A 25,175-nucleotide genomic window follows, 5' to 3' on the forward strand; every position below is an offset into this window, starting at 1 on the left:
CTGCGCACGCAGTAAACACCCGGGCCCACGACGCGGCTGCAAAAAGGAGGTGTGGCCTCCTGCCGCAAAGGTCTGGCGGGCGGGGTTTGGTGAGGATTTGTCGGCCAGGAGACTAGGCCACGCCCTCTGCTGGGACGGAGGGGCGTGGCCTTGCCTTGGCGGGGGGACGGGGCGTGGCCTCCCCGTGTGGGCTGGAGGGGCGTGGCCCGGCTCGGCGCGCGGTGGCTCTGGGCCTGCGCACGCTGGAGTCAGGGGTCACGGCGGCGTGGGCTGTGGCGGGAAACGCTGTTTGAAGCGGGTGAGTTACGGGAGAAGGGGAATTGCCGGGGACTCCGCCTGGCAGTGGAGGCGGCTTGAAGAGCCGGGCGCTTGGGCCTGGGAGAAGGTTGTGAGGCGTCTCGTGAAGCGTGGCGGCGAGGGGGATCCCCCGCCTTGGTTCGGGGCGCGCGAAAGAGAGGCAGGGGCCAGTGGTCGTGGGCGCGTGCGCGGGGGCGCGCGGGAAGATGACAGGGGTTGGCGGGGGCCCCTTCCGTATGCAGGGGCTCCAGCTCTGGGGACTGGGGGTGACGTACCCTGGAGGGTCTTAGGGGCTGCGCGTTCCCGAGGCATTGGAGACTGAATAGTGCACATGGGGACCTAGCGTCATCTTTTATTCACGAAATGTTGAGTGCTCAGTGCCAGGCACTGTTCTAGAAGCAGAGGCTACCACCGGAACAAGGTAGAGAAGACTGTGTCAGGGGGAGACAGACAGTAGACAAGTAGTAAGGATAAAGTAATGCTTTCAGCTCGTAATACGTTATCCCAAGTGAAGTAAAACAGAGCAGCCTTCTTTAGCTCGAGTGATCAGACATCGTCTCTCTGACGAAGTGACATTGGAGAGCGATCGGGCAGGGGGGACAAGCAAGTGCAAAGGCCTGGAAGCAGGAAGGGGCTTGGGGTGTTTCTAGCTGGAGGGAACAGTGAGGCTGGAGATCTGATGGGGAGTCGGATGCCGAGGAGCCTTGTAAGTCTCGGTGTGGCGTTTAGTTTTTATTCTAGGTTCCTTGGGAGCCAGGGGAGGTTTGGGGCATTGGAGGACCATGACCCTCCTCTGTGTTTTGAAAAACAAACTCCCTGGCTGCTGATCCAGGGTGGCATTGTAGCAGGAGCAAGAGTGGAAGGAAGGGCCAGTTAGGAGGCAAGAGCGGGTGGTTGGTGGCTTAGCCTGCAGTGCAGGTGGGCAGACTCCATCCGCACAGGTTGTCTTTGGGGTTTGAGCTGGCATGACATGAGCGTACAGGGAGGGGGCGCCCAGGGTGAGCAGCGGGCTGGAGAGAAGGTTGAGGGGAGCAGGTTTGGGTGTGAGGGGGCAGGATGATGTCAGGGTCTCAGCCTCCTGGCCACACCTGCTTTTTCTCCCCTCTTCCTGCACTTTCCCACTCTAGCCCCTTAGGTTCCTACCCCACTTCCTGCCCCACTCCAGGCCTGTGCCTGCCACACCCTTCCCTCCTCCTGCAATGCTGTTCCCTCTCCTCACTTCTTCAGCCAGCTGCTCTTGGGGCCGGGCCTTTGCCGGGCACTGGGGAGCCAGTGATAATTCAGTTTGGTTGAGGGAAGGACAGGACTTCTTAGGCCAGAGGGCCAAGCTATAAGGAGGCAGTGCTAGTCTTTGGGAGCCGAGAGAAGAAAGTGGGGGCTCAGGGCAGATTTGTGGGATCCAGTGACATTAAAGTGGAGTCTAACTCACATAACTTTTTTTTTTTTTTTTGTCTTTATTTTTTTTTTGTCTTTATGCCACCCGTGGCATATGGAGGTTCCCAGGCTAGGGGTCGAATCAGAGCTGTAGCCACCAGCCTACACCACAGCCACAGCAACACGGGATCCGAGCTGCATCTTCGACCTATATCACAGCTCACGGCAACGCCGGATCCTTAACCCACTAAGCAAGGCCAGGGATCGAACCTGCGTCTTTATGGATACTAGTCAGATTCATTTCCACTGAGCCACAATGGGAACTCCTAAACTGACACAACTTGAAGTAGCCCGCATTCCAGGCACTGTGCTGGGTGATGCTGGGGCCTCAACTGGAGCAAGTCCTTGACCATTGTTTGCTTGTTTGTTTTGGCTACATCTGTGGTGTGTGGAAGTTCCTGGGCCAGGGATTGACCCTGAGCCACTGAAGTGACAACACCAGATCTTTAACCCACTGCACCACACAGGAACTCCCTTGACTCCCTTTTTTGGGGGTTTTCTGTTTGCCTTTTTTTTTTTTTTTTTTTAATGGCTACACCCATGGCCTATGGAATTTCCCAGGCCAGGGACTGAATCAGAGAGCCACAGCTGTGACATATGCCACAGCTGCAACAGCACCAGATCCTTTAACCCACTGCTCAGGGCTGGGGATTGAACGCGCACCTCCGCAGCGACCCAAGCCACTGCAGTTGGATTCTTAACCCACTGTGTCACAGCGGGAGCTCCCTCAGCCCCTGTTTTTGGGGCACTCCCAGCCCAAAGCTGTCGTGGCTCGTGCAATAAACATGTGCTCTAGGGCACTGTGAGAGCCCCGAGGGGCTGCTGATCCTCCTGGAGAAGTTGAGCAGAGCTGATTCTCAGAGGATCCAGAGAAGTTAGGTGGCCAAGAAAAAGGATTTCATCCAGCAAACCCCTCCCAAGGCCAGACCTCATTTGGGTGATGCTGGGGGCCCAGAGAAGCCTCAGCCCTGCCCTTGAGGGAAATATGAATGGTGAGAGAGTCAGACACAAGCCCCAGAGGTCCCCAGCCTGTGCCTCGGGCAGCGGGCATCAGGGAGGCCCAAGGAGGGACAAGGCCAGAGCCTGACAAGTGTGTAGTTTTCTGGGGATAAATAGGTACATTTGTGATTTTTTTCTTTTGGGGCATGCCCAGGGGAGTGAGGAAGCTCCCAGGCCAGGGATTGAATCCAAGCCACAGAGTGACAACATCAGATCCTTAACCGATAGGCCACTGGGAAACTCCCTGTAATTGTTTCATCCACCCCTCTGCAGCTGCGTGTGAGCCAGGATGTGGGGCTGAGCAGACACATGCATCTGGCCCTGGTCTGCCTCCCCAGGGCAGAGGGCACTTCACCCCCGATCTCTCCTGGCACGTCTGTGGTGCTGGCCAGCCAGTGTGGCTTTGGAGGCAGCCTGCCTGGGTTTGAACCTTGGCTCTGCCCCTTGTGAACTAGCTGTGCCACCTCAGGTGGGTGGCTTCACCTCTCTGGGCCTTGGTCATTCAGTTGGAGGGTAACAGCAGCTCCTGCCTCTGAAGTTTTGGGGAAAATTCTGGGCGTTCCTTCCTGCATTCATTCAGAAAATGTTTATCAGGCATGTACTCAGGCCCAGGCTCCCCCCAGGTGCATGAGATATGACAGGAAACGAGAGACAAAATCCTAACTCTCACAGCATCCTCATTCTCCTCCAGGGGAACAGATAGTAAACCAAATAAATAAGCAGGGGGAGTTCCCATCATGGCTCAGCAGAAACGAATCTGACTAGTATCCGTGAGGACACAGGTTCGATCCCTGGCCTCGATCAGTGGGTTAAGGATCTGGCGTTGCCATGAGCTGTGGTGTAGGTTGCAGATGTGGCTCGGATCCCGCATTGCTGTGGCTATGATGTAGGCCGGCAGCTACAGCTCTGATTGGACCCCTAGCCTGGGAACCTCCCTATGCCATGGGTGCCGCCCTAAAAAGACAAATAAATAAATAATCAGGGGTTCTCAGACTTGATACCACACGAATTGCATGGGAAGCTCAAGCAGCAGAAGTGGGGCCCCGCACTTTGAGAACTCTAAGAACTGATAGAAAGCACCAGACAGAGACAAGGGCCAGCAGGACAAATACAGCAGGGGAGGGGGTTGGAGAGTATGAGGATGGGGCAGCGGGGCTGTGTTTTTAAGTGGGCCTCACTGAGAAGGTGACATCTGAGCAAAGACCCCAAAGGGGAGGAGAGAGCTGTGGGGACATCTGGGAAAGAGCATTTGGCCCAGTAGCGGGAACAGCTTGTGCAAAGGTCCTGGGGTAGGACCAAGCCTGGCGCATTTAAGGAACACAGAGGAGGCAAGTGGCTGGAGTGAGCAAGGGGGAAAGGGTGGAGGTGGTGCCCTTGAAAGAGAAGGGGTTGGGGTGGGCAGTAGTGCAGGGTCTTGTGGGCCAGGATGAAGACTTTGTGGATGAGACAAGGAGTTCCCGTTGTGGCTCAGCAGTAATGAACCTGACTGGTATCCACATGGATGTGGGGTGGATCCTTGGCGCTGCTCAGTGGGTTAAGGATCTGGTGCTTCTGTGGCTGTGGTGTAGGCTGGCAGCTACAGCTCTGATTTAACCCCTAGCCTGGGAACCTCCATATGCAGCAGTGCAGCCCTAAAGATAAATAAGATAAAAAACTTCATGGGACAAGAGCCAGGGATGGGTTCTGAGCAGAGCAGGGGCGGGACGACCTGACATATTTGTATAGATTCCCTTTGACTGCCAAGCGTGGAGAATACACTGAGGGGGAGGGTGGAAGGCGGGAGGTGGGGGCCAGCGGAGAGGAGGGGAGAAGAGGCTATTCATTCATTCAGCAGATATTTCTCGAGCGCCCTCTATGGACCAGACGCTGTTATTGATCAGTGAAACTCTCCGTGCCCGCGCCGAGCTCCTTTTCCAGCAGGGGGAGCCAGACAACCAGCAATGCCCAAAATAAAGCCCCATCCTCTGGAGTGTGGGGGCCCGAGGAGCAGTGGGACTCTGGTGAACTCCGGTCCATTGGAAGGCAGACCAGACAGGATTTGCCAGTGGGATGAGCGTGTGGTCCGAAGGGGAAGAGAAAGTTGGTGTGACTCCGATGTCTCAGCTTGATGGGAGCTGCCGCTTACTGAACTGGGGGGAGACCGTGGGTTGCAAGGAGCAGACTTGGGGGGAGATCAGGAGCCCAGCTTTGGAGTCCCAGGTGCCAGAAGGAACATGCTCGCAGTGGGCAGTTGGATCTCTCAGCCTGGAGCCTGGACAGAGGTCTGGGCTGGAGGCACGAAAGTGTAAAGGTGACGTTTGATACCTTGTGGGTTGGGACGGCGAGATGGCAGGAGTGTCACAGGGAAACCAGCATTTGATCCAGAGCGAGCACTCACGGTTGTATTATTGCTGAAATTGCTGGCTCTTCAGTATTTGCTTCTGAAGCATTGAGAAAGGGGAGCACAAGCTGTCTTATGCGGGACACCCAGGGGCCTTCCTTCCATTTTTTAAATTTTATTATTATCATTATCATTATTATTATTATTTTTTTTTATGGCCGCACTCTCGGCATATGGAAGTTCCTGGGCCAGCCAAGAATTGCATCCGAGCCACAGCTGAGACCTAAATAAACTGCAGCTGCAGCAACGCAGGAGCCATCAACCCACTGCACAGGGCCAGGGATCCAGCCCCCACCTCCACAGCCAACCAAGCCGCTGCAGTTGGATTCTTAATCCACTGCGAAACTGCCTCCTTCCTTCTAATGCTGCCTCCCCTGACTGTGCACTGAGGACAGCGCCTGGCGCGTTCCATTGCGGTGCAGGGGGTTAAGGATCCTGCAGTGGCTCAGGGTGCTGCTGTGACAGGGAAGATCCTGGCCCTGGAACTTCAACATGCCACGGGCACAGCCAAAAAAAAAAAAGGGATGGCTCCTGGGGTGGGGAACTAGTGCAGGACTTAGATTTTACTCCTGGTAACATATTCCCTCCCACTGTGCCCCTTGGCCACAGCCCAGGGACCCAGGGCGGCCAGTCAGCCCCTTCTGCCTCCCTCTGCCAGGCCAGATTTGATCACTCCTTCGGGCTCCTGGAAACCCCACAGCTTCCTCTGCCTCCCCCAGGTCCTACCTCTGCATTTCTCTGGCTACCGGCATGGCTGGAGCAAAGGCCTCCAGGCCTCTTCCCCCGAGATCAGCCATGTGCGTGCCCAGTTCCCACTCAAGAGGCACAAGAGGAAGGTCTTTCTCCTTATACAAGATGCATGTTTGCACAGTGAGAGCAAGTCACGAGAGCCCGAGGGTGCAGACAGACAACCCTCATGGATAAACACAATGCGAAACAGCCAGATGGTGGGGAAGTACTCCGGCATACCAAGGAATGAGATGGGGAGTTCCCGCTGTGGCATAGTGGGTTAATGATCCAGCTTGTCTCTGTGGAGGTGCTAGTTCGATCCCTGGCCCGATGCAGTGGGTTCAGGATCCCGCGTTGCTGCAGCTGTGGCATAGGTCACAGCTCTGACTCGGATTTGATCCTTAGCCTGGGAACGTCCATCTGTGTGGATGAAAAAGAAAAAAAATTTTAAGAATAAGGATCAAGGTGCTGATCTGTGCTACAATGCGGGCGGACCTTGAAAATGTCATCCACAGGGAAAGAAGCCAGACGCTAAGGAAATATCTTCTAAGATCCCATTTGTGGGCAGGCCCAGGGTAGGCAAAGCCATAGAGGCAGACAGAGTAGGTGGGGGGGTGCTGGGAGGGGAGGGGGGGTGGAACGGAGAGGGTCCCTTCTGGGGGGTGATGAAGCTGTTCTGAAATGGACCGGAGGTACTGCGAACCACTGAACCGCTTGCTTTAAGTGCGTGAATCGTTTGGCCTGTGAAATGGATCTTGGGCAAACCATCTCCCCCACCCCTGGTCTCCTGGTCTCCCTGGGAAACCAGTGTGGCCGGTTTATTGCCTACCTTTCCCGAATTGTACCTTCAGAGCCAACATCCTGAGATGGAGTCTCCCACCCACCTTGTAAAAGTGTTATTTTTATTATGTATTTCCCGCCACCTTTTTTTTTTTTTTTTTTTTTTTAATTTGGCTGTTCTCACGGCCAGGGATCAAACCCCAGCCACAGTAGTGACAACGTCAAATCCTCCACCCGTAGGCCAGCAGGGAACTCATTCCTCCACCTTTTTATTTTGCAAAGAAAGTTCCATGCCTGCAGAGACGTTCAAATATACGAGTTCCCAGGAACACCCATGAACCCTTTGCCTGGATTTGCCAGTCTCTCCGCATTTGCTTTATCTCGATACTACAGGGTAATTATCATAATCAGGCCATCTACCCCGAGACCATCCAGTCCGGATTCAGGTTGCCCAGTGGGTCCATGTTACCCTTCAGGTCTCTTTTCGGGTTTTTTTATCCACGATCTGACCTGGGGTCACACCTCGCATTTAAATAGTTGTCATGACAACGGAGTCTCTCCTTTAATTGAAAACAGTTTCTTGGCCTCCCCCCACTCCACTCTCCCTTTCCTGACTTTGACATTTTTTGAAGAGTTTACCTTGCAGGCCAGTCTTTCCTTGGGTTTGATTGTTGCCTAATGATTAGAGTCAGGGTAAATATTTTCTTAGACATCTTTTTTTTTTTTTTTTTTTTTTTTTTTAAATAGATAACACAGCTAAGTACATCATTCTGCCCTTTGCTTTCTGGGCTTAACAATGGGTCTTTGAGAGTCCTCTGTCTCAGTACATAGAGAGCTTCCTCATTCCTTTATAGAGCTGCATAATATTCCATACGGCAGAATTCACAGAGCGTATTTAATCAGTGTCCCCCCCCACCCTGGGGGAGGACATTTAGGTGGTTTCCAGTCTTTTGCGATTGCAAACAGCCCTGCCGGAAATAACCTTGTAAATGCAGTTTTTCCCTATGTGACGGTATATCTGGAGCCTAATCCCTGAGATGTGGAATCGGAGACTCCCCATCTCGAGGTTTTTCATTTGAGGTGCAATTTACATGTGGTGAAATGCACAAGACCTCGGTGGCACAGCGGAATGTATGGTCCACGTCCATCATCCGAGACAGCAGCCTCACGCCCCTTGCTGGTCAGCTTCTCCTACCCCGCAGGCAGCCACCTGCTTGATTTCTAGCACATGGATTAGCTGAGTCTGTTCTAGAACTTTGTGTAAATGGCATCATGGAAATACATTCTCTTTTCTTTTTTGTTTTTGCTTTTTAACGGCTGCACTCGCCGCATACGGAGGTTCCCAGGCTGGGGGTCGATCAGAGCCACAGCCACCGGCCAATGCCACAGCCACAGCAACGCGGGATCCGAGCCTCGTCTGCGACCTACACCCCAGCTCACAACAACGCCGGATCCTTAACCCACTGAGTGAGGAGGCCAGGGATTGAACCTGTGTCCTCATGGATGCTAATCAGATTTGTTTCCATGGCACCACAACGGGAAGTCCCGTGGCCACCTCCTTTTTAATGCTGAAAAGTGTACCCCGTGTACCCCCACCATGTGTCATAACCCATCCCCAGTCAGTTCAGAATTTGTCCATACTCTGTCTGCTAAGGTCTAGATTAAGCTGCTATAACAAAGAAGCCCCAAAGCACAGCAGCTCAGGCAACACACAGCATTATTTCCCTCCCGGGGTTCCCTGGATGGCTCAGCAGGTTAAGGATTCGGCATTGTCACTACTGTGGTTTGGGTTTGATCCCTGGCCCGAGAACTTCCACATGCCACAATCTTGCCCCCCCCAAATATCTCCCCATAACCATCTAGGTAGGCAGCTCTGCTCCAGAAGGTTGTCAAGGGGCCAGGTTTCTTCCATCTTGGAGCTTTGCAGTCCCTGCAGTGTTGTCCTTGTGCCCATGGTCAAGGTTGGCTTACAGCTACCACATCCTCGCTCCAGCCATCGGGAAGGGGGAAGAGGCTGGAGGGCAACCTCCCTTTTACGGCTTTCCCTAAAGCTGTGTGTGCCTCACCATGACCTATGCCACAGCGGTGGCAAGGCCAGATCCTTACCCCACTGTGCCACAGCAGGAACTCCAAAGATACGTACTTTTTAATCTATGTATCTTGTCGAAAGATACCCCCCAAATCATTTTCCTTATAGGTAACAATTAAGAAAACACATATATAAGTAGCAGTCTCTAGGTTTTCTTGTGTTTGCTCCATTGTATCCTAGCTGGGGGCGGGGGTTAGTACTATAAGGGGCATTTGGGGACCATTGGAGGAATTGGAAAATGGATTCTTTTTAAAATTATTATTGCAACCATGTTAAGTGTCCTGGATTTGATTGTGGCACTGTGCTTGCTTAAGGGACCATTCCCCTGTTCTTCAGAGATAGATGCCAAAGTAGGCAGGGGTCAAGGGGCACGGTTCCTGCAGCTACCTCGGATGGTTTGGGGACATAATAACAGGACAGCTCAGGTATAGGTGCGGCGGCAGGGAGAGACTGAGCAAAGGCAAATAGCAACATCTTTTTTTTTTTTTTTTCTTTTTTTTTGTCTTTTTTTTTGTCTTTTTGTCTTTTTTTGTTGTTGTTGTTGTTGCTATTTCTTGGGCCGCTCCCTCGGCATATGGAGGTTCCCAGGCTAGGGGTTGAATCAGAGCTGTAGCCACCGGCCTATGCCAGAGCCACAGCAACGCAGGATCCGAGCCACGTCTGCAACCTACACCACAGCTCACGGCAACGCTGGATCGTTAACCCACTGAGCAAGGGCAGGGACCGAACCTGCAACCTCATGGTTCCTAGTCGGATTCGTTAACCACTGCGCCACGACGGGAACTCCAAATAGCAACATCTTGACGCTTGGAGAGTCTGGGTGAAGGGCGGACGTGAGTTCTAATGAGTTTGAAATGACTTCATTGTGAAAAGGGCTTCTGTTTCTGTCTTGTTTTCCAGTGGGCTGGGGTGCCTCTGAGGTCAGGGGGCAGGGAAGGGACCCAGGCAGATTCATGTTGGCCCCCAGGCCCTGGCACGCAACGCTGTGGCTGGCCTGAAGGAGGCACTTGCCAGCTGTTTGCAGAAGGAAGGCCTGGGGCAGGCGGGGGCATTCAGGACAGGGGCTTAAGGGAAAGAGAGGCTGTGCTGAGGATGGCGGGTGAGGGGAGGCAGGCGGGTGCCCAGGGGTCACGGGGGGCAGGTAAACAGGAACAAAAGGATGTGGAGGGCTCGGGTGTGTGGGGAGGTGGTTAAACGGAGGCGGGCATCGCCTGGTGGAGGCTGAGTCTCTGGAAGGTGCCCACAGCCCTTGAGCCTGCAGGGAGTGTGCGGGGCAGAGTCCTGATATGCTTCAGACACGCTGGGGAATGAAAAGGCTCACGGTCCTGGTGGGTGCATGGGATGCCATGGGAAAGATGGGAGCCCTCACCCCACCCGACATGCCCTGCAGGATGGAGGGAAAGCGGCGACCAGGCCCTGGGCCTGGGGTGCCCCCCAAACGGGCCCGTGGGGGCCTCTGGGACGAGGATGAGGTGTATCGGCCATCACAGTTTGAGGAGGAGCTGGCACTGATGGAGGAGATGGAGGCAGAGCACAGGCTGCAGGAACAAGAGGAGGAGGAGCTGCAGTCGGCCCTGGAGGGGGCTGTGGACGGTGAGACCTGGGGCGGGAGCCCTGCACCCTACACCTGTCATGCGTCTGACCTCAAACTGCCAGCCTCCGGCCCACTTTGAGCACCGGGCAGGGCTGACCTTTGACCCCATGTCAGTATGCCACCTCTCTTGCCCACTGCTTGCAGAGGCCACCTGAGGGATCGTGGGGTGGACTGGGAGGGCAGCTTCTTATTTCCAAAGCAGGACCACGACTCCATGGAGCCCTGCTCCCCTCCCCCATCCAGGGCAGTTCTCTGTGACAGCCATAGACCCCCGCTGGCTTCGGCCAACCCCTCCCACCCTGGACCCCCAGACAGAGCCCCTCATCTTCCAGCAGCTGGAGATCGACCATTACGTGGGTGAGTTTGGGGGACAGAGCCTGGCGGGTGGGAGAAGGGGGCCTTGGGTTTCTGGGGCGGAAGCTGGGCCAGGGTCTCAGCCCCTCTGGCTCTGGGGGAGGAGAGGGACTCAGACAGTCCCTGCCCAGGTGACATGGGCCCTGGGGGGTGGGGGGCATCTTCTAACTGAGGCCTGAGGAGCTGGCTGCTTGCAGAGGGGAGAGATCTGGTGTGACGTCGGGAACAGCTGAGCCTGTGCACTGAGTCAGGCCCTGCTCCAGCCAGACCAGGTCCCTGTTCTCAGAGGCTCACGTTCTAGAAGGAGAAGCAGAATAAGAAAGGAAGTAGAGGAGTTGCCACTGTGGCTCAGTACGCTGAGAACCCAACTAGTATCCATGAGGATATGGTTCGATCCCTGGCCTCGCTCAGTGGATTAAGGATCCCTCATTGCTGTGGCTGTGGTGTGGGCTGGCAGCTGCAGCTCCGATTCGACCCCTAGCCTGGGAACTTGCATATGCCGTAGGTGGGGCCCTAAAAAGACAAAGAAAGAAAGAAAAGAAACAATTTCTTTTTTTTTTTTTTTTTTTTTGTCTTTTTGCTATTTCTTGGGCCGCTCCCATGGCATATGAAGGTTCCCAGGCTAGGGGTCAAATTGGAGCTGTAGCCACCGGCCTGCGCCAGAGCCACAGCAATGCGGGATCCGAGCCGCATCTGTGACCTACACCACAGCTCAGGCAATGCCGGATCGTTAACCCACTGAGCAAGGGCAGGGATCGAACACGCAACCTCATGGTTCCCAGTCGGATTTGTTAACCACTGCGCCACAACGGGAACTCTAGAAACAATTTCTGATTTGCAAAAAAAGACGGCTCCCTCTAGCTCTAGGTGGAAAAGGACTGTAGGGGCTGAGGATGGAAAGGGAAATTGGGAAGGAGGCGGGCAGACCTTCGGGGAGTCAGAGGGCAGCCCCTGCCTTACCCTGTGACACTCCCAGGCCCAGCGCGACCCCTGCCCGGGGCGCCCCCACCATCCCAGAGCTCCGTGCCGGTGCTCCGCGCCTTCGGGGTCACGGATGACGGTGTCTCCGTCTGCTGCCACATCCATGGCTTTGCACCCTACTTCTACACCCCAGCGCCCCCTGGTGAGTGGCCCCGACCCTCAGGACCCCTCCTCACCCCTCCATCTGAAGGCCCCCTGCACTTCTGATCGGCCCCCCTCACACCCAGGTTTCGGACCCGAGCACCTGAGCGACCTGCAGCGGGAGCTGAACGCGGCCATCAGCCGGGACCAGCGCGGGGGCAAGGAGCTCACGGGGCCGGCCGTGCTGGCGGTGGAGCTGTGCTCCCGGGAGAGTGAGTGCTGTCCCAGGGGCCGCTGGGTGGGTGGAGGGGGGCCCTGTGGGCCGATGCCAGCCTCCTCTGCCCGCAGGCATGTTCGGGTACCACGGGCACGGCCCCTCCCCGTTCCTGCGCATCACCCTGGCGCTGCCCCGCCTCATGGCCCCCGCCCGCCGCCTCCTGGAGCAGGGCATCCGCGTGGCAGGCCTGGGCACCCCCAGCTTCGCGCCGTACGAGGCCAACGTTGACTTTGAGATCCGGTACGGCCCCTCCCTGGCATCCCAGCCTCCTCCCCACGTCCCGGCATCCGCCTCTGCCCACTGAGTCTCACTTCCCCGCAGGTTCATGGTGGATGCGGACGTTGTCGGCTGCAACTGGCTGGAGCTCCCAGCCGGGAAGTACTTGCTGAGGCCGGAGGGGAAGGTGCGGGGGAGTCCCTGGGGCGAGGGGGGAGCACAGGGCCAGGACCCTGCAGCAGCTGACCCCCGCCATCCCCACAGGCCACGCTGTGTCAGCTGGAGGCGGACGTGCTGTGGTCAGACGTGGTCAGTCACCCGCCAGAAGGGCCGTGGCAGCGAATCGCGCCCCTGCGTGTGCTCAGCTTCGACATCGAGTGTGCCGGCCGCAAAGGTCTGTCCCGGGCCTGGGGCTCGCTCCTCCTTCCCTCCCTCCCGCTGGACACAGGTGACATGCGGGTCCCATCCCGGGGGTCCCTGCCCTTCTCGAGCTCACTCAGGAGGAGGGAGCAAACACAAGCAGACAGGTTATCAGGACAGCGCCAAGGAGGGCGGCGGGGGTGGGGAGTGACAGGTGCTCAGGAAGGCCTCGGGGAGGGGACAGGCCTTGTGACAAGGGTCGGGTAGTAGGGAGGGGTGGGGAGAGCATTTCCTGCACAGAGAGCAGCAGGTACAAAGGCCCAGGGGCAGGCCCGGCCCTGTCTGTGGGAGAGGGGGAGAGGGCGATAGATGTAGGCATGGGGGACCCGCGTCTGCGAGCGGTGGGGACAGAGGGGAGCCGCCCCTGCGATGTGTCATGCGGGAGTGTCAGGAGTCATGTCTCCTTCCTCCTCGCAGGCATCTTCCCCGAGCCCGAGCGGGACCCTGTGATCCAGATCTGCTCGCTAGGCCTGCGCTGGGGCGAGCCCGAGCCCTTCCTGCGCCTGGCACTCACCCTGCGGCCCTGCGCCCCCATCCTGGGTGCCAAGGTGCAGAGCTACGAGCGGGAGGAGGACCTGCTCCAGGTGGCTCTCGTTCCACAGCCCCTGCCATTTCCTCAGGACCCCCTATGCACCTTCCAGGGCTGAGCCCGTTTCCTGGGCCGCCCCGGGTGCGGCCCCTGGATGCTGAGCTGCCGTGTCCGCGGGTTCACATCCCTTCCCCTTGAGCAGTGAATGTGTCCCCTCTGGGTGGGTTATTCTCAAAAGCACCGGCCTGATCTGTCTACCATGGGTGGGAGGGCTCTTGGGCTCCCATTAAGGGCTTCCAGAACATTCCAGGAGTGGGGAGGATCCATGGCAGGGGGCGGCCAGGATGACAGCCGGCGTGACCCCGAGCGCTCCCTCCTCAGGCCTGGTCGAACTTCATCCGCGTCATGGACCCCGACGTGATCACCGGCTACAACATCCAGAACTTCGACCTTCCATACCTCATCTCCCGCGCCCAGACCCTCAAGGTACAGCAGGCGGCTGTGGGAGGCCTGTTCTCAGATGCCCCTGGGGCTCAGGGTGTGGGCAGCCCTCCAGCAGCTCCAGAGGCATCCCCGAAAACCCGGCTCTAGCCCCATCCCTGCCCCTCTCGAAGATCAGAAGGTCCGGGTGGCTGTTGCAGAGGCGAGGAAGCATTCCCGCAAAGAAAAGCGTTTGGAGGGGCGGCTGAAGTGTGCAGGGCTCCAGTGCCTTGTCTCTAGGCTCTCAAACACACCAGCAGGAGTTCCCTGGTGGCTCAGCAGGTTAAGGACCTGGTGTTGTTGCTGCGGTGGCTTGGATCGCTGCAGTGGCTTGGATCGCTGCCGTGGCTCGGGTTTGATCTCTGGCCCAGAACTTCCACATGTTTCATGCGTGGCTGAAAAAAAGAGCAGAAAATAAGAAAAGGAGAGGGGGTTCCTTGAAGAAGGTGCCAAAACCTGGGTGCTTGTTGAATCTGGGTGTGGGCGTGTCAGGGGGAGAGTCTGCTGGGGCTGTTGTGACCGAGACCTACAGGCATGGGCCGTCCCTCGGTCTGGGAGCCGGAAGGCCAGTCAGGGTGTCCGAGGATTAGTTCCTCCTGAGGCCTCTCCTAGCTTCCGGTAGCATCTCATTCCCAGGCTGTACGTGGCGTTCTCCCGGACTCTGCCCCGCGTCCCCCTCTGTGCGGGTCTCTGTGCTCCAGTGTCCCCTTTTTCTAAAGCCAAAGGCCTCTTGGATCAGGGCCACCCTGATGACCTTATTCTAACTTGCTCACCTGCAAGGACCCAATTTCCACTCGAGCTCACCTGAGGTCCAGGAGTTAGGACTTAACATCTCTTGGGAGGGGACACAGTTCGGCTCCTAACAGGGTATTTCGTGTGGCTTTCTCCCTTTGCTCCATGTTCGGCCCATTTCATAATGGAAAAAACAACCATACCTAAAGCCCCCAGCGGCTCCAGGGCCATGCCCGCCCTGTGCGCCCCCCTTCCTCCCCCTCCACCCCAGCTCAGGCCTCACGTCTGTGTCTGGTCCCCCCCGCGTGGACTTAGCTCTCCATGCTGTCCCTGCTCGTGCTCCCCGCGGCTGTCCCCCAGGGCCCCCCAACCCTGTGCGTTCACTGCTCCCCCACCAAGCTCAGCATCCTCTCCAGATCTGCTCCTCCTCCACTCCCCATCTGGGTGCAGTGCCCCCGGGGCACCCTCCTTGCTCGCTTCACCCCCACAGCCATTGCCCCCACCACCCCTCAGCCTCCTGTTTGTCCCCTTCAGTCTGTGCCTTTCCAGCCCCAGAGGGTCCTGCAGCCCCAGCGCCGCCCCTGCTCTCGGGCTCCCAGCCGGAAGAGGGCAGCACCGTCGCGGGTGTCGGGGTGATGTGGTCACCTTCCTGGCCCGCCCCCGCCCCAGCCTCGGCACTCCCTGTGGTCTGCCCCCAGGTGCAGACCTTCCCCTTCCTGGGCCGCGTGTCTGGCCTCCGCTCCAACATCCGGGACTCGTCCTTCCAGTCCAAGCAGACGGGCCGGCGAGACAGCAAGGTGGTCAGCATGGTGGGCCGCGTGCAGATGGACATGCTCCAGGTACGGGGGCGGGGCCTGGGCAAGAGGCGGGGCCTGGGGCGAGAGGCGGGGCCCCCAGAGGCCGCCGCCCACACCGCCCCGCCCGCGTAGGTGCTGTTGCGCGAGTACAAGCTCCGGTCCTACACGCTCAACGCCGTGAGCTTCCACTTCCTGGGTGAGCAGAAGGAGGACGTGCAGCACAGCATCATCACCGACCTGCAGGTGCCCGGGCCTCCCAGCCACCTGCCCGCCCGCCCGCCTGCCCGGCCTCAGGCTTGGCCCCCCTGCCCGTCTCCTGCCCTCAGCCCCTGCCCTTGCCCTGCAGAGGGACCCGAATCCCTGACCACTCCCGCGACCCCTGGCCCTCTGACCTTTGTTCCGCTCCCCTGCCCCGACCTCTAGTCCCCGGGAGCCCCTCGCACTGCGCCCTCCTCCCTCCGTCGTCTCTCTGACCCCCGCCCTCCGCCCCTGTCCCCAGAACGGGAACGACCAGACGCGCCGCCGGCTGGCCGTGTACTGCCTCAAGGACGCCTTCCTGCCGCTGCGGCTGCTGGAGCGGCTCATGGTGCTGGTGAACGCCATGGAGATGGCCCGGGTCACCGGCGTGCCCCTCGGCTACCTGCTCAGCCGAGGCCAGCAGGTCAAGGTCGTGTCCCAGCTGCTGCGGCAGGTCCGTGGGCAGAGCCCGGGGAGGCCCTCCCCGCCGCCACCACCCAGCGTCCTGCCTGCGCCCACCCTTCGCTTTCACCCTTCTCCCCTCCAGGCCATGCGTGAGGGGCTGCTGATGCCCGTGGTGAAGACGGAGGGTGGCGAGGACTACACGGGAGCCACTGTCATTGAGCCCCTGAAAGGGTGAGGCCCAGCGGCGGCGCAGCTGGATGGGGCGGCGGCAGTGGCGGGGCTCCCAGTGCTGACTCCTCCCCGCACCGCCAGGTACTACGATGTCCCCATCACCACCCTGGACTTCTCCTCGCTGTACCCGTCCATCATGATGGCCCACAACCTGTGTTACACCACGCTGCTACGGCCCGGGGCTGCCCAGAAACTGGGGTATGGAGGCCTCCCTGGGCACGTGTACCCCAAGGTCACCCGAGGGCCTGCCTCAAGTGGGGTGGGGCTAGGGACCCAAAAATAGCAAGGAGGAGAGGGGACTACCCGCCAGAGGTGGGGGATCCTGTGGGGGATCCTGTGGGGGCTGGAGGAGGAGGAGCCGGGGAGCCCAGGTGTCACCCCCAGCGCCTTTGCCCCAGGCTGACCGCGGATCAGTTCATCAAGACGCCCACGGGGGACGAGTTCGTGAAGACGTCGGTGCGGAAGGGGCTGCTGCCCCAGATCCTGGAAAACCTGCTCAGCGCCCGGAAGAGGTGGGTCTTGAGCCCCCCTCCACCCCCACTCAGAGCTCAGACTTGCTGAGGCGGCCTGGCAGTTCCTGTCCCTTGTGGGCCACACTTCGCTGCCGCTGTGCCTGATAGAACAAGACACCCCCTGCACGCAGCTCCCCGCAGCCCCTCTGCTGGGCACCTCTGTGTAGTGTGCAGCCTACCCAACTGTGCATGGCCCCCCTTTCCAGAAAGGCACCCTGACCAGTGCCTAGGCCCAGGCCTCTCATCTTCTGACACCTGATACGCCACCTGAGTGACCTTTACGGGTCCCCCCCCTTCTCCCAGGGCCAAGGCTGAGCTGGCCAAAGAGACAGACCCCCTGAGGCGGCAGGTCTTGGATGGGCGGCAGCTGGCACTAAAAGTGAGCGCCAACTCTGTGTACGGCTTCACTGGCGCCCAAGTGGGCAAGCTGCCATGCCTGGAGATCTCGCAGGTGAGTGCACGGTGGCACGTGGGGGGCCGATCCCCCCCGTCTTGGGGAGAAGCAGGGCTTGATGGGGTGGAGGTCAGAGCCCAGATCACCCCAACCTGCCAGCCTGTGGAAAGTGGATGCTTGAGTGATTGGTTCGTTCATTCATTGGTTCAGCAAACACTGCTGACCATCCCCTGTGGGTTGGGCCTTGTGCCCTGTGGGTCCAGCAGGTGACACATGGGACAAGAGTTCCTGTCTCACTTGCCCAGCCTACCAGGAATACAGATGGTGACAGCCAGCAGTAAATGCTGCTCGCAAAGCTATTGGTGCCAGGGGTTCTGTAGATAAAGTCGGAGAGGGACGGGCGTGGCCGGGCGGGGTGGGCGGAGGCCGAGACCGAGGGAGGGCAGCAGTCTTGCTCATTCTTTCCGTCTGTCACACAGCCACCTAACAGACCCTAGGTCCCTGGCAGTCTCCACCCCAGCCCATCTCCTCCCCTGGTCCCCACGAGGAGAGGGGAGCAGAGAGCAGGTTTCCTCCCCCTTCCTAAGGGGGCTAGGGCAAGGCCGGAGGTCAGCCAGCGGCCTTGTCAAGCTCTTGCACTTGATATGCTATGTGTCCTCCGTGTCCGTCTTGTCCCTGCGTGAGCACCCCAGTGGGGACGCTTGGCAGATGCTAGAACAGTGTTCTGCTCCAAGAGGAGTGTGGGCAGAAAAGCCCACTGCCTCCCTCCCTGCCCACAGCAGCATCCTAGGCCTGTTTGCTCTGCTGCTCAGACAGGAAGGCAAGACCACAGGGGGCCTGGGTCTCCAAAATTCTGCCAAGCTGGGTTCAGTGCCTCAGCTCCTGGCCTACAAGGTTCTTAGGAAAGTCTTCTGTGTAGCCCCTTCCCCTAGGGTTTGGGGCCTGGCATATTCCAGACTTGGTTACCTCCAGCCACGGGGAGCTCCCTCCCTGATACTGTGTCCTCACATGGCTCTGGGTGAAAGACTTGGAAGAATGGGCAGCAGGCGGGGCTGGGGCCACTTATGCTGGGAGGGGCCTTGTGCACACCCCCTGTACACACTTGGAGTTGAGGGGCCCCCAAGCCCATCCTCAGATCCAGTGATTCACTAGAAGGATTCAGAGGCTCAGAAAAGCAGTTAAGCTCATGGTTGTGATTTATTGCCGCGACAGGCTGGGGATTAACATCGGCCAAAGGAAAGGCGCGTGGGGCAGAGTCCAGGGGGACCAAGCACAAGCTCCCAGGTGTCCCCCGGCTCCTGTGGACGGTGTTGTTCCTCCCAGCATGGAGGCTGAGCTGCACACACCTGGTCCTGCCCATCAGGGACGCTCACCTGAGCATTGGTGTCCTGGGTTTTTATTGGAGATCAGTTGTGGAGGCAGGGAGCCCCGTGTGACTGACCCTAGTGACTCAGTCTCCTGGCCGTCCAGAGGTCAAACTGATCCCATGTGGCCCAAGGTCCCTGCCGTAAATCACATTAGCACAGGTCACTTGGTGTGACCCAAGGTCCCAAGTGAACAAAGACGCTTGTGAAGCAGGACATGCCGAGGGCTCCCAAGCACCCACAAAGAGCCAGGTGCCTCTCTGGGCAAAGTGCATCTCTTAGACAGGCCACCCTTACCCCGCGGACTTGCCCTTCCTAATCCCTGGGGGCCACCTCCAGCCTCCTTGGTGGAAAGAAGTGGGTGTTTGATCATCAGCTTCCAGCCCCCTATGGGGAGACCAGGCAGGAGGCTGGGGCTTTTCCTCCCCTGGGGCTTCTCGTCATCGCAGCTGTTGCTTCCTGGCCTTCTCTCTCTCTCATCTCCCTCTCAGCCCCTTCCCTCTGTCTCTGTTTTGTTTTGGTGTCTTAGCCTCTTTCCCTGTTTCTGTCTCTCAAGCTTATGGGGGCAGGGGAATGAAGGAAAACAAATACACAGCCAGAATACTGAGTCATTCCTGAAAAGGCAAGGAAAGAACAGGGAACAGAGAGCAGGCGGAACAGATGAAAGACAGTCCAGTGGTAGGTTTAAGCCCAGATGCAATTGGTGATTACACTAAACATAAGTGGCTCAAACACTGTCCTTAAAGACCAGGATTTTCTGACTGGATCCAAACAGAAACACCCATTTATCCTTGGTGTGTCCCTCCTCCTTTCCCAGCCTGTTTCCTTATTTGTAGAAGGTTATTGAAGACGAATGGGCTCTCTCGAGGCACTGGTACAGCCCCCTCCCTTGGAGGGGAGGCATTTAACAGCTGGTGGGGTCACTTCCAATTGCCCAAGGATGGGCGGGCAGGACCAGGAAGGTCCAGGGTCCTGCGCCTCGGACAGGAGAGCTACCCGGAATGTCGCTGGATGTGGAGAGAAATACCAAGCTGATGGCCTCGTCTGGCTCCAGCCTTTCCGCTGCTCGTTTACTGCAGTCAGTTCCGCCTCTGCCCTGAGCTCTGGCCCGGGGATCCATTTCTTTCCATTAAGGAGCAGTTCAGCAGCCCCATTTCGCAGGTTTGGAAGCTGAGACCCAGAGGGTGGCGGAGTAGCGCACCCGCCAGGTCCACACCCGTAGGAAGCAGCGGAAGTGGGACTACCATCCTGTGTGGCCCCTGGGCCCTCACGCCGCGTGGTTCTCTCCCCAACAGAGCGTCACTGGGTTCGGGCGCCAGATGATCGAGAAGACAAAGCAGCTGGTGGAGTCCAAGTACACGGTGGAGAACGGCTACGGCACCAGCGCCAAGGTGGGGCCTCCTCCTGTCCGCCTGAGTTGGGCCTGGGGCTGGTGTGGAGAGCGCAGGGGCCAACGACGTCTCCCCGCCTCCCCCGGGCACATGCGCCCCTCCCCAGGTGGTGTACGGCGACACCGACTCCGTCATGTGCCGATTTGGCGTCTCCTCTGTGGCCGAGGCGATGGCCCTGGGGCGCGAGGCCGCAGACTGGGTGTCTGGCCACTTCCCCGCGCCCATCCGGCTGGAGTTTGAGAAAGTAAGTGCCCCCCCCACTCCCACCCCCCCGAGACCTGGTAGGCAGGCGTGGGTCTTGCCAGCTTGGGGCGTCTCTCTTAGGATGCCTACAGAGTTTAAGAATGCATTCAGGAGTTCCCATCGTGGTTTAGTGGAAATGAATCTGACTAGTATCCATGGGGACACAGGTTCGATCCCTAGCCTCGCTCAGCGGGTTAAGAATCAGGCTTTGCCGTGAGCTGTGGTGTAGGTTGCAGATGTGGCTCGGATCTGGGGTGGCTGTGGCTGTGGCGTAGGCTGGCAGCTGCTGCTCCAATTCCACCCCTAGCCTGGGAACCTCCATATCCTGCCAGTGTGGCCCTAGAAAGACCAAAAACAAAAACAAAACAAAAGTGTGCATTTGTGGGAGTTCCCACTGTGGCACAACAGGGTTGACAGTGTCTCTGCAGCACTAGGACGCAGGTTCGATCCCTGGTCCAGCACAATGGGTTAGGGATCTGGTGTTGCTGCAGCCGTGGCCTGGGTGGAAACTAGCTGGGATCCGCTCCCTGGCCCGGGAACTCCATGTGCCACAGGATGACCGAAAAAGAACACATTTGTGTGGGCTTCTCCTCTACCTCAGCATCTGGGAAGCCCCAGTGTTGTCAGGGTGTCGATGTTGGGGTGCTCTGGCTATCCCATTCTTTAGTTCATGACCCGCCGTGTCGAGGTATTTTGCTGCCTGAACCCTGAGTTCAGGACGTGGGCTTCTCTGAACAGGAGGGTGTCTGTTTTCTGGAGACCCTGTCCGCCTGGGGGAGCTGCTCTGTGCAGCAGGGACCCTGACCGGGGTGATTCCTGGATCCCAACACTGTTGTCCTTGCTCCCCAGCACCCAGCACGTGACAGGCCTGGGTCTGGGAGCCCTCAGGCCATATTCCTCCCCACCCCTCAGAGCTGGGGTCAGGGCTTGGGGTGCGCCTGCTCTCAGGTTTGGAGCCTGCGGGCTGGGGGAGGTCCCTGCCTTGGAGCTCCGTCCCTGGCCTTTTTCTCCTCTGTGGCGGTGCCGCCAGAGCTCCCCCCATCCTGCAGGTGTTTCAGGCCCAGATCTGGGGCCCTCCAACCTTCAGCCCAGTGTCTGGATCCCGATTTTGGGGATCTAGGTTTATGCCAGTCCGTTTCCCACGTGAGGTCCCTGGGATGTTGAGGGTCTTCCCCAGGCTCAGATGCTGAGGGTCTGGATCCTGCGGCACAGGGACCAGCCTTGCTTGAGCCTGTCTGCTTCTGGGGAAGTGTCCGGAAGGGACAGCCGCCCCCACAGCCTCGGGGTCTCAGCCGCAGGGTCCCCCCAGGTCTACTTCCCCTACCTGCTCATCAGCAAGAAGCGGTACGCCGGCCTGCTCTTCTCCTCCCGGCCGGACACCCATGACCGCATGGACTGCAAGGGCCTGGAGGCCGTGCGCAGAGACAACTGCCCCCTCGTGGCCAACCTCGTCACCGCCTCGCTGCGCCGCCTGCTCATCGATCGGTGTGTGGGACCACCCCCCCTGCCCCCAGCCCTGGCACCCAGTCCCTCCCTCAGGCCCAGGAGCCCAGCCCCCAGCCCCTCCTCCCCTGGGGACACAGGTGGCAGGCCCAGCCCTTCCTCGGTGGCGGCGGAGCTGTGGAAACAGTGTGGGGTCAGACAGCTGTGTGTTCAGATCCTGCCTCCGCCGCTTTGCAGCTTGCGGCCGGGCCGGGCCCCTCCCCGCCCCCGGAGCGCATCCTGGTCCCCAGCCCCAGGCGGTGGAGTGGGTGCCAGCCTGGCGCTGGGCACAGCCCCTGGTGACGCCCACCCGTCGGCCCCCGCAGAGACCCCGCCGGCGCCGTGGCGCATGCGCAGGACGTCATCTCCGACCTGCTGTGTAATCGCATCGACATCTCGCAGCTGGTCATCACCAAGGAGCTGACCCGCGCGGCCGCCGACTACGCGGGCAAGCAGGCTCACGTGGAGCTGGCCGAGAGGTCGGCCCGGCGCGGGAGGGGGCGGGCCGGCCAGAAATAGCCCCTCTCCTGCCAGCTGGGCCCTCCGCCACTTCCTACCCCCGCTCTCCCCGCCGGCCCACCTGCCCTCACCCGCCCCGCCGCCCCAATCTCCCCGCAGGATGAGGAAGCGGGACCCCGGGAGCGCGCCCAGCCTGGGCGACCGAGTCCCCTACGTGATCATCAGTGCCGCCAAGGGCGTGGCCGCCTACATGAAGTCCGAGGTCAGGCCCACCTGGGCTGCTCGCCCGCCCAGCTCTCCTCTGCTCTCACTTCTGCTTTCCAGGCCGGGCGGGGAGGGTGTTTCTCTCCGCGGGGCCCCACAGGGCCCTGAGAACCGCCCCCCAGCACACCCCTGGGAGTTGGCTCCTTGAAGCTTTGCTCCCGGTGCCCTCCGCGGGGGGCCCCGGTTATTCTGCCCCCCCTTCCTGCAGAAGGGAGCCCGGCCTCACGGGGGCACACAGCCTGTTCTGGCTGTGTCCTTGGCCCTCCCTGGCCCACCTGTAATTCCCTCCGGTTCACAAGCGCCCCTGACTGCCCCCACCCCCGCTCAGTCCCCAGCTCCTGGCCACCGCCATGCCCCCACCGTGTCCGCCGACCCTTCCCTGGCACCCTGCGGGCCCCTACCTATGCACACCAGCGTGGGTCACAGAGCCCATGACCTCCGACCCCCATTCCAATCTGGGTCCAGTGACTGCCCCCATCCATGACGAGAGGACACACCCCCCACCCCACCCCAGGCGGCTCCCAGTGCCCCTCACCCTGCTGACCTGCCAGTGACCACAGTCCCCCACTCCCCGCCTGGCATGGGGCCTCTCATTACCCCCCTGCCACCCTCCACTCTCCCTCCACCACCCCCCACCCTGGTGTGACAGCGCCGCTGCTCTGCCTGCAGGACCCCCTCTTCGTGCTGGAGCACAGTCTGCCCATCGACACGCAGTACTACCTGGAGCAGCAGCTCGCCAAGCCCCTCCTGCGCATCTTTGAGCCCATTCTGGGCGAGGGCCGTGCGGAGGCTGTGCTGCTGCGTAAGATGGGCGGACGGGCGGCACTGGAGGCGGGAGGCAGGGGGCCCAGGGTCGGGGGAGGGTGCCCGGCCCACCATCAGCCCTGTCCTGCAGGCGGGGACCACACGCGCTGCAAGACTGTGCTCACCGGCAAGGTGGGCGGCCTCCTGGCCTTCGCCAAACGCCGAAACTGCTGCATTGGCTGCCGCACTGTCCTCAGCCACCAGGGTGAGCCCGGTCCCCAGCCCCGACCCTGGACCAGGCCCCAGCCCTCCTGCCTCTGCCATCCCTGCAGAGCCCCAGCACCGGCCCCACAACCTGGCATGGCTGTCTCCGCGGGCCCCCTGGGTGGGGGGCTCTGGTCTGTAGGCACCCCCACCAGGGTCCTGGGCCCCCCACCCCGGGAGTTCCCCAGGGAGTTTTCTCCACACACTTGCTCCCTTGTTCTCTTGTCTTCGGGGACTTTCAGAAGCCGGGATGGGCAGCGGGCGGGGAAGGGGCAGGGATGGGGCGGCCGGCCCTGGCTCAGCCCCAGCTCCCTTGTGCTGACCTGCACCCCCACCCCCAGGAGCCGTGTGCAAGTTCTGCCAGCCCCGGGAGTCAGAGCTCTATCAGAAAGAGGTGAGGGCGAGGGGGAAGCGGGGAGGGGCAGCGGGGTGGGGGGGGCAGGGTCGCCCACTCAGCCCGCACGTCCTCAGGTGTCCCACCTCAATGCCCTGGAGGAGCGCTTCTCACGCCTGTGGACCCAGTGCCAGCGCTGCCAGGGCAGCCTGCACGAGGATGTCATCTGCACCAGGTGGGCACGCCTGTTGGCCCCAGCGTCAGGCCCCAGGTTCCTCCAAGCTCCCGAGGCCCGTGGACCAGAGCCCTGGTTCCCGGGGCTCAGGCTAAAGTGCCCCCCACATCCCCCTCTGGCTGTGGGGTCCCACTGAGCCTTGATGTCCTGGCCTGCAAAACGGCTGATGTCCATCCCAGCCTGCCAGGGGGAGGGGAGTGCTGCGGGGGGGAGGGCTGGCCAGGCGCCCAGTATCTGCCTGGGAAGTGGCACCCCCCAACCCCCCCCCACACACACAGGGTCCTGGCCCCCTCCCCCAGGGCGGGGCTGGGCTTTCCCCAGGGAACAGGTGGGCGGGGCGGGTTCCCACGCCAGGTGCCAGGTGACAGGTGATATACGGCTGGTGGCCCAGCGCCTCAGCGAGCACCCGCTGTTATCGGCTCCCCATGTGCCCACTGAGCAAACAGCCCGCTGGGGGAGGGGGGTTGGGTGGGCAGCACACAGGGGCCAAAGTCCTGGGAACGGCCCCTGCCCTGCCGCGGGGCCTGCGGCTGGCTGGCCAGCCTCTGGTCCTGACCTCCCTCCCTCTGGGCTCCCCCGCAGCCGAGACTGCCCCATCTTCTACATGCGCAAGAAGGTGCGGAAGGACCTGGAGGACCAGGAGCAGCTTCTGAGGCGCTTCGGCCCCCCCGGCCCCGAGGCCTGGTGACCTCTGACCTCAGCCAACCTCCCACGAGGGCCTCGGGTGGCGGGACCGGTGGGGAATGAATAAAGTTCAGGCCTTTTGTTACCCGGTGCTTCGTGGTGTGTGGGGGCTGGGGATGTGGTCCACTGTCGTGAGCCCTGGCCCAGGTGGGTTATCTCCACTTGGCGGGGTCTGCGCGTGAGCGGAGGCCCCCACCGGCCCCCTTCCCCCTCCCTGCCAGACCCGAGGCCCCCCGAGTGAGCAGAGCGGCTCTGCGCCGCCCCACCCTCCAGGTGCTGACCTGTTTCCTCCAGGCCTGGGGCAGCCCCTGGTGTGGAGACTCCCACTCGCCGGGGCGGCCAGGGGGACCCCCCCTCCTATGTCACACCCACCATCTTTCCACTTGGAGGTCCTCACCCACTTCGGGCTTGAGTTTTCCTCAGGGACCCCCACCCAATCCACATCCACTGGAAGAGCCCTACCCCCACCCTGCCCTCTGACACCCCCACCCCACCCCACCCCCCACCCCGGGGCTCTGTCTGCCCTGGGTCTCAGCCAGCGCCCAGCACCCTACTCCCCTCTGGTTCCTGGGTCCAGAGCACCCCCCCTTCACTGACCTCCTGACCTTTCCTTTTTCAGGGTCCCCCCCAATCCAGCTCCTCTCCCATCTGCGCTCCTCAGGGGCAGTCTCCCCCACCCCAACGCTGGGGATCCCCAAATCCAGGCAGCCCCTGGGCCCACCCTCCCTGTCATGTGACCAAGGGGTTGTGCAATCCAGCCCCC

The 25,175-nt window shown here is 60.2% G+C and overlaps 1 protein-coding gene across 11 annotated transcripts; it reads left to right on the top strand.

Annotated features, from left to right (window-relative positions):
- The first annotated feature begins 244 nt into the window (after positions 1-244).
- Positions 245-24,497, top strand: POLD1 (DNA polymerase delta 1, catalytic subunit). 11 transcript variants are annotated; one of them, XM_021094795.2, is made up of 27 exons: positions 245-385; positions 10,099-10,301; positions 10,546-10,659; positions 11,633-11,779; positions 11,865-11,990; positions 12,067-12,235; positions 12,317-12,398; positions 12,476-12,605; positions 13,049-13,215; positions 13,542-13,646; positions 15,071-15,211; positions 15,302-15,412; positions 15,669-15,860; positions 15,954-16,042; positions 16,124-16,240; positions 16,441-16,554; positions 16,858-17,005; positions 19,608-19,703; positions 19,810-19,947; positions 21,256-21,431; positions 21,755-21,907; positions 22,047-22,149; positions 22,821-22,953; positions 23,047-23,160; positions 23,501-23,553; positions 23,631-23,728; positions 24,311-24,497. In XM_021094795.2, exons 2-27 carry the CDS (start codon positions 10,100-10,102, stop codon positions 24,414-24,416), a joined length of 3,324 nt encoding a protein of 1,107 aa, XP_020950454.2. In that variant the 5' UTR covers positions 245-385; position 10,099; the 3' UTR covers positions 24,417-24,497. The 11 variants fall into 11 exon arrangements, with proteins under 11 accessions (XP_020950454.2, XP_084814992.1, XP_084814989.1 ...); XM_084958866.1 differs by having other exon boundaries at positions 15,140-15,211; XM_084958863.1 differs by having other exon boundaries at positions 13,049-13,179.
- Positions 24,498-25,175: the final 678 nt, after the last annotated feature.

Source organism: Sus scrofa, chromosome 6, assembly GCF_054392235.1.
Source record: "Sus scrofa isolate SSC_HxYL_T2T_F1_AM1 chromosome 6, Sscrofa_HxYL_maternal_Yorkshire_Landrace_v2.0, whole genome shotgun sequence".
NCBI classification, from domain to species: domain Eukaryota; kingdom Metazoa; phylum Chordata; class Mammalia; order Artiodactyla; family Suidae; genus Sus; species Sus scrofa.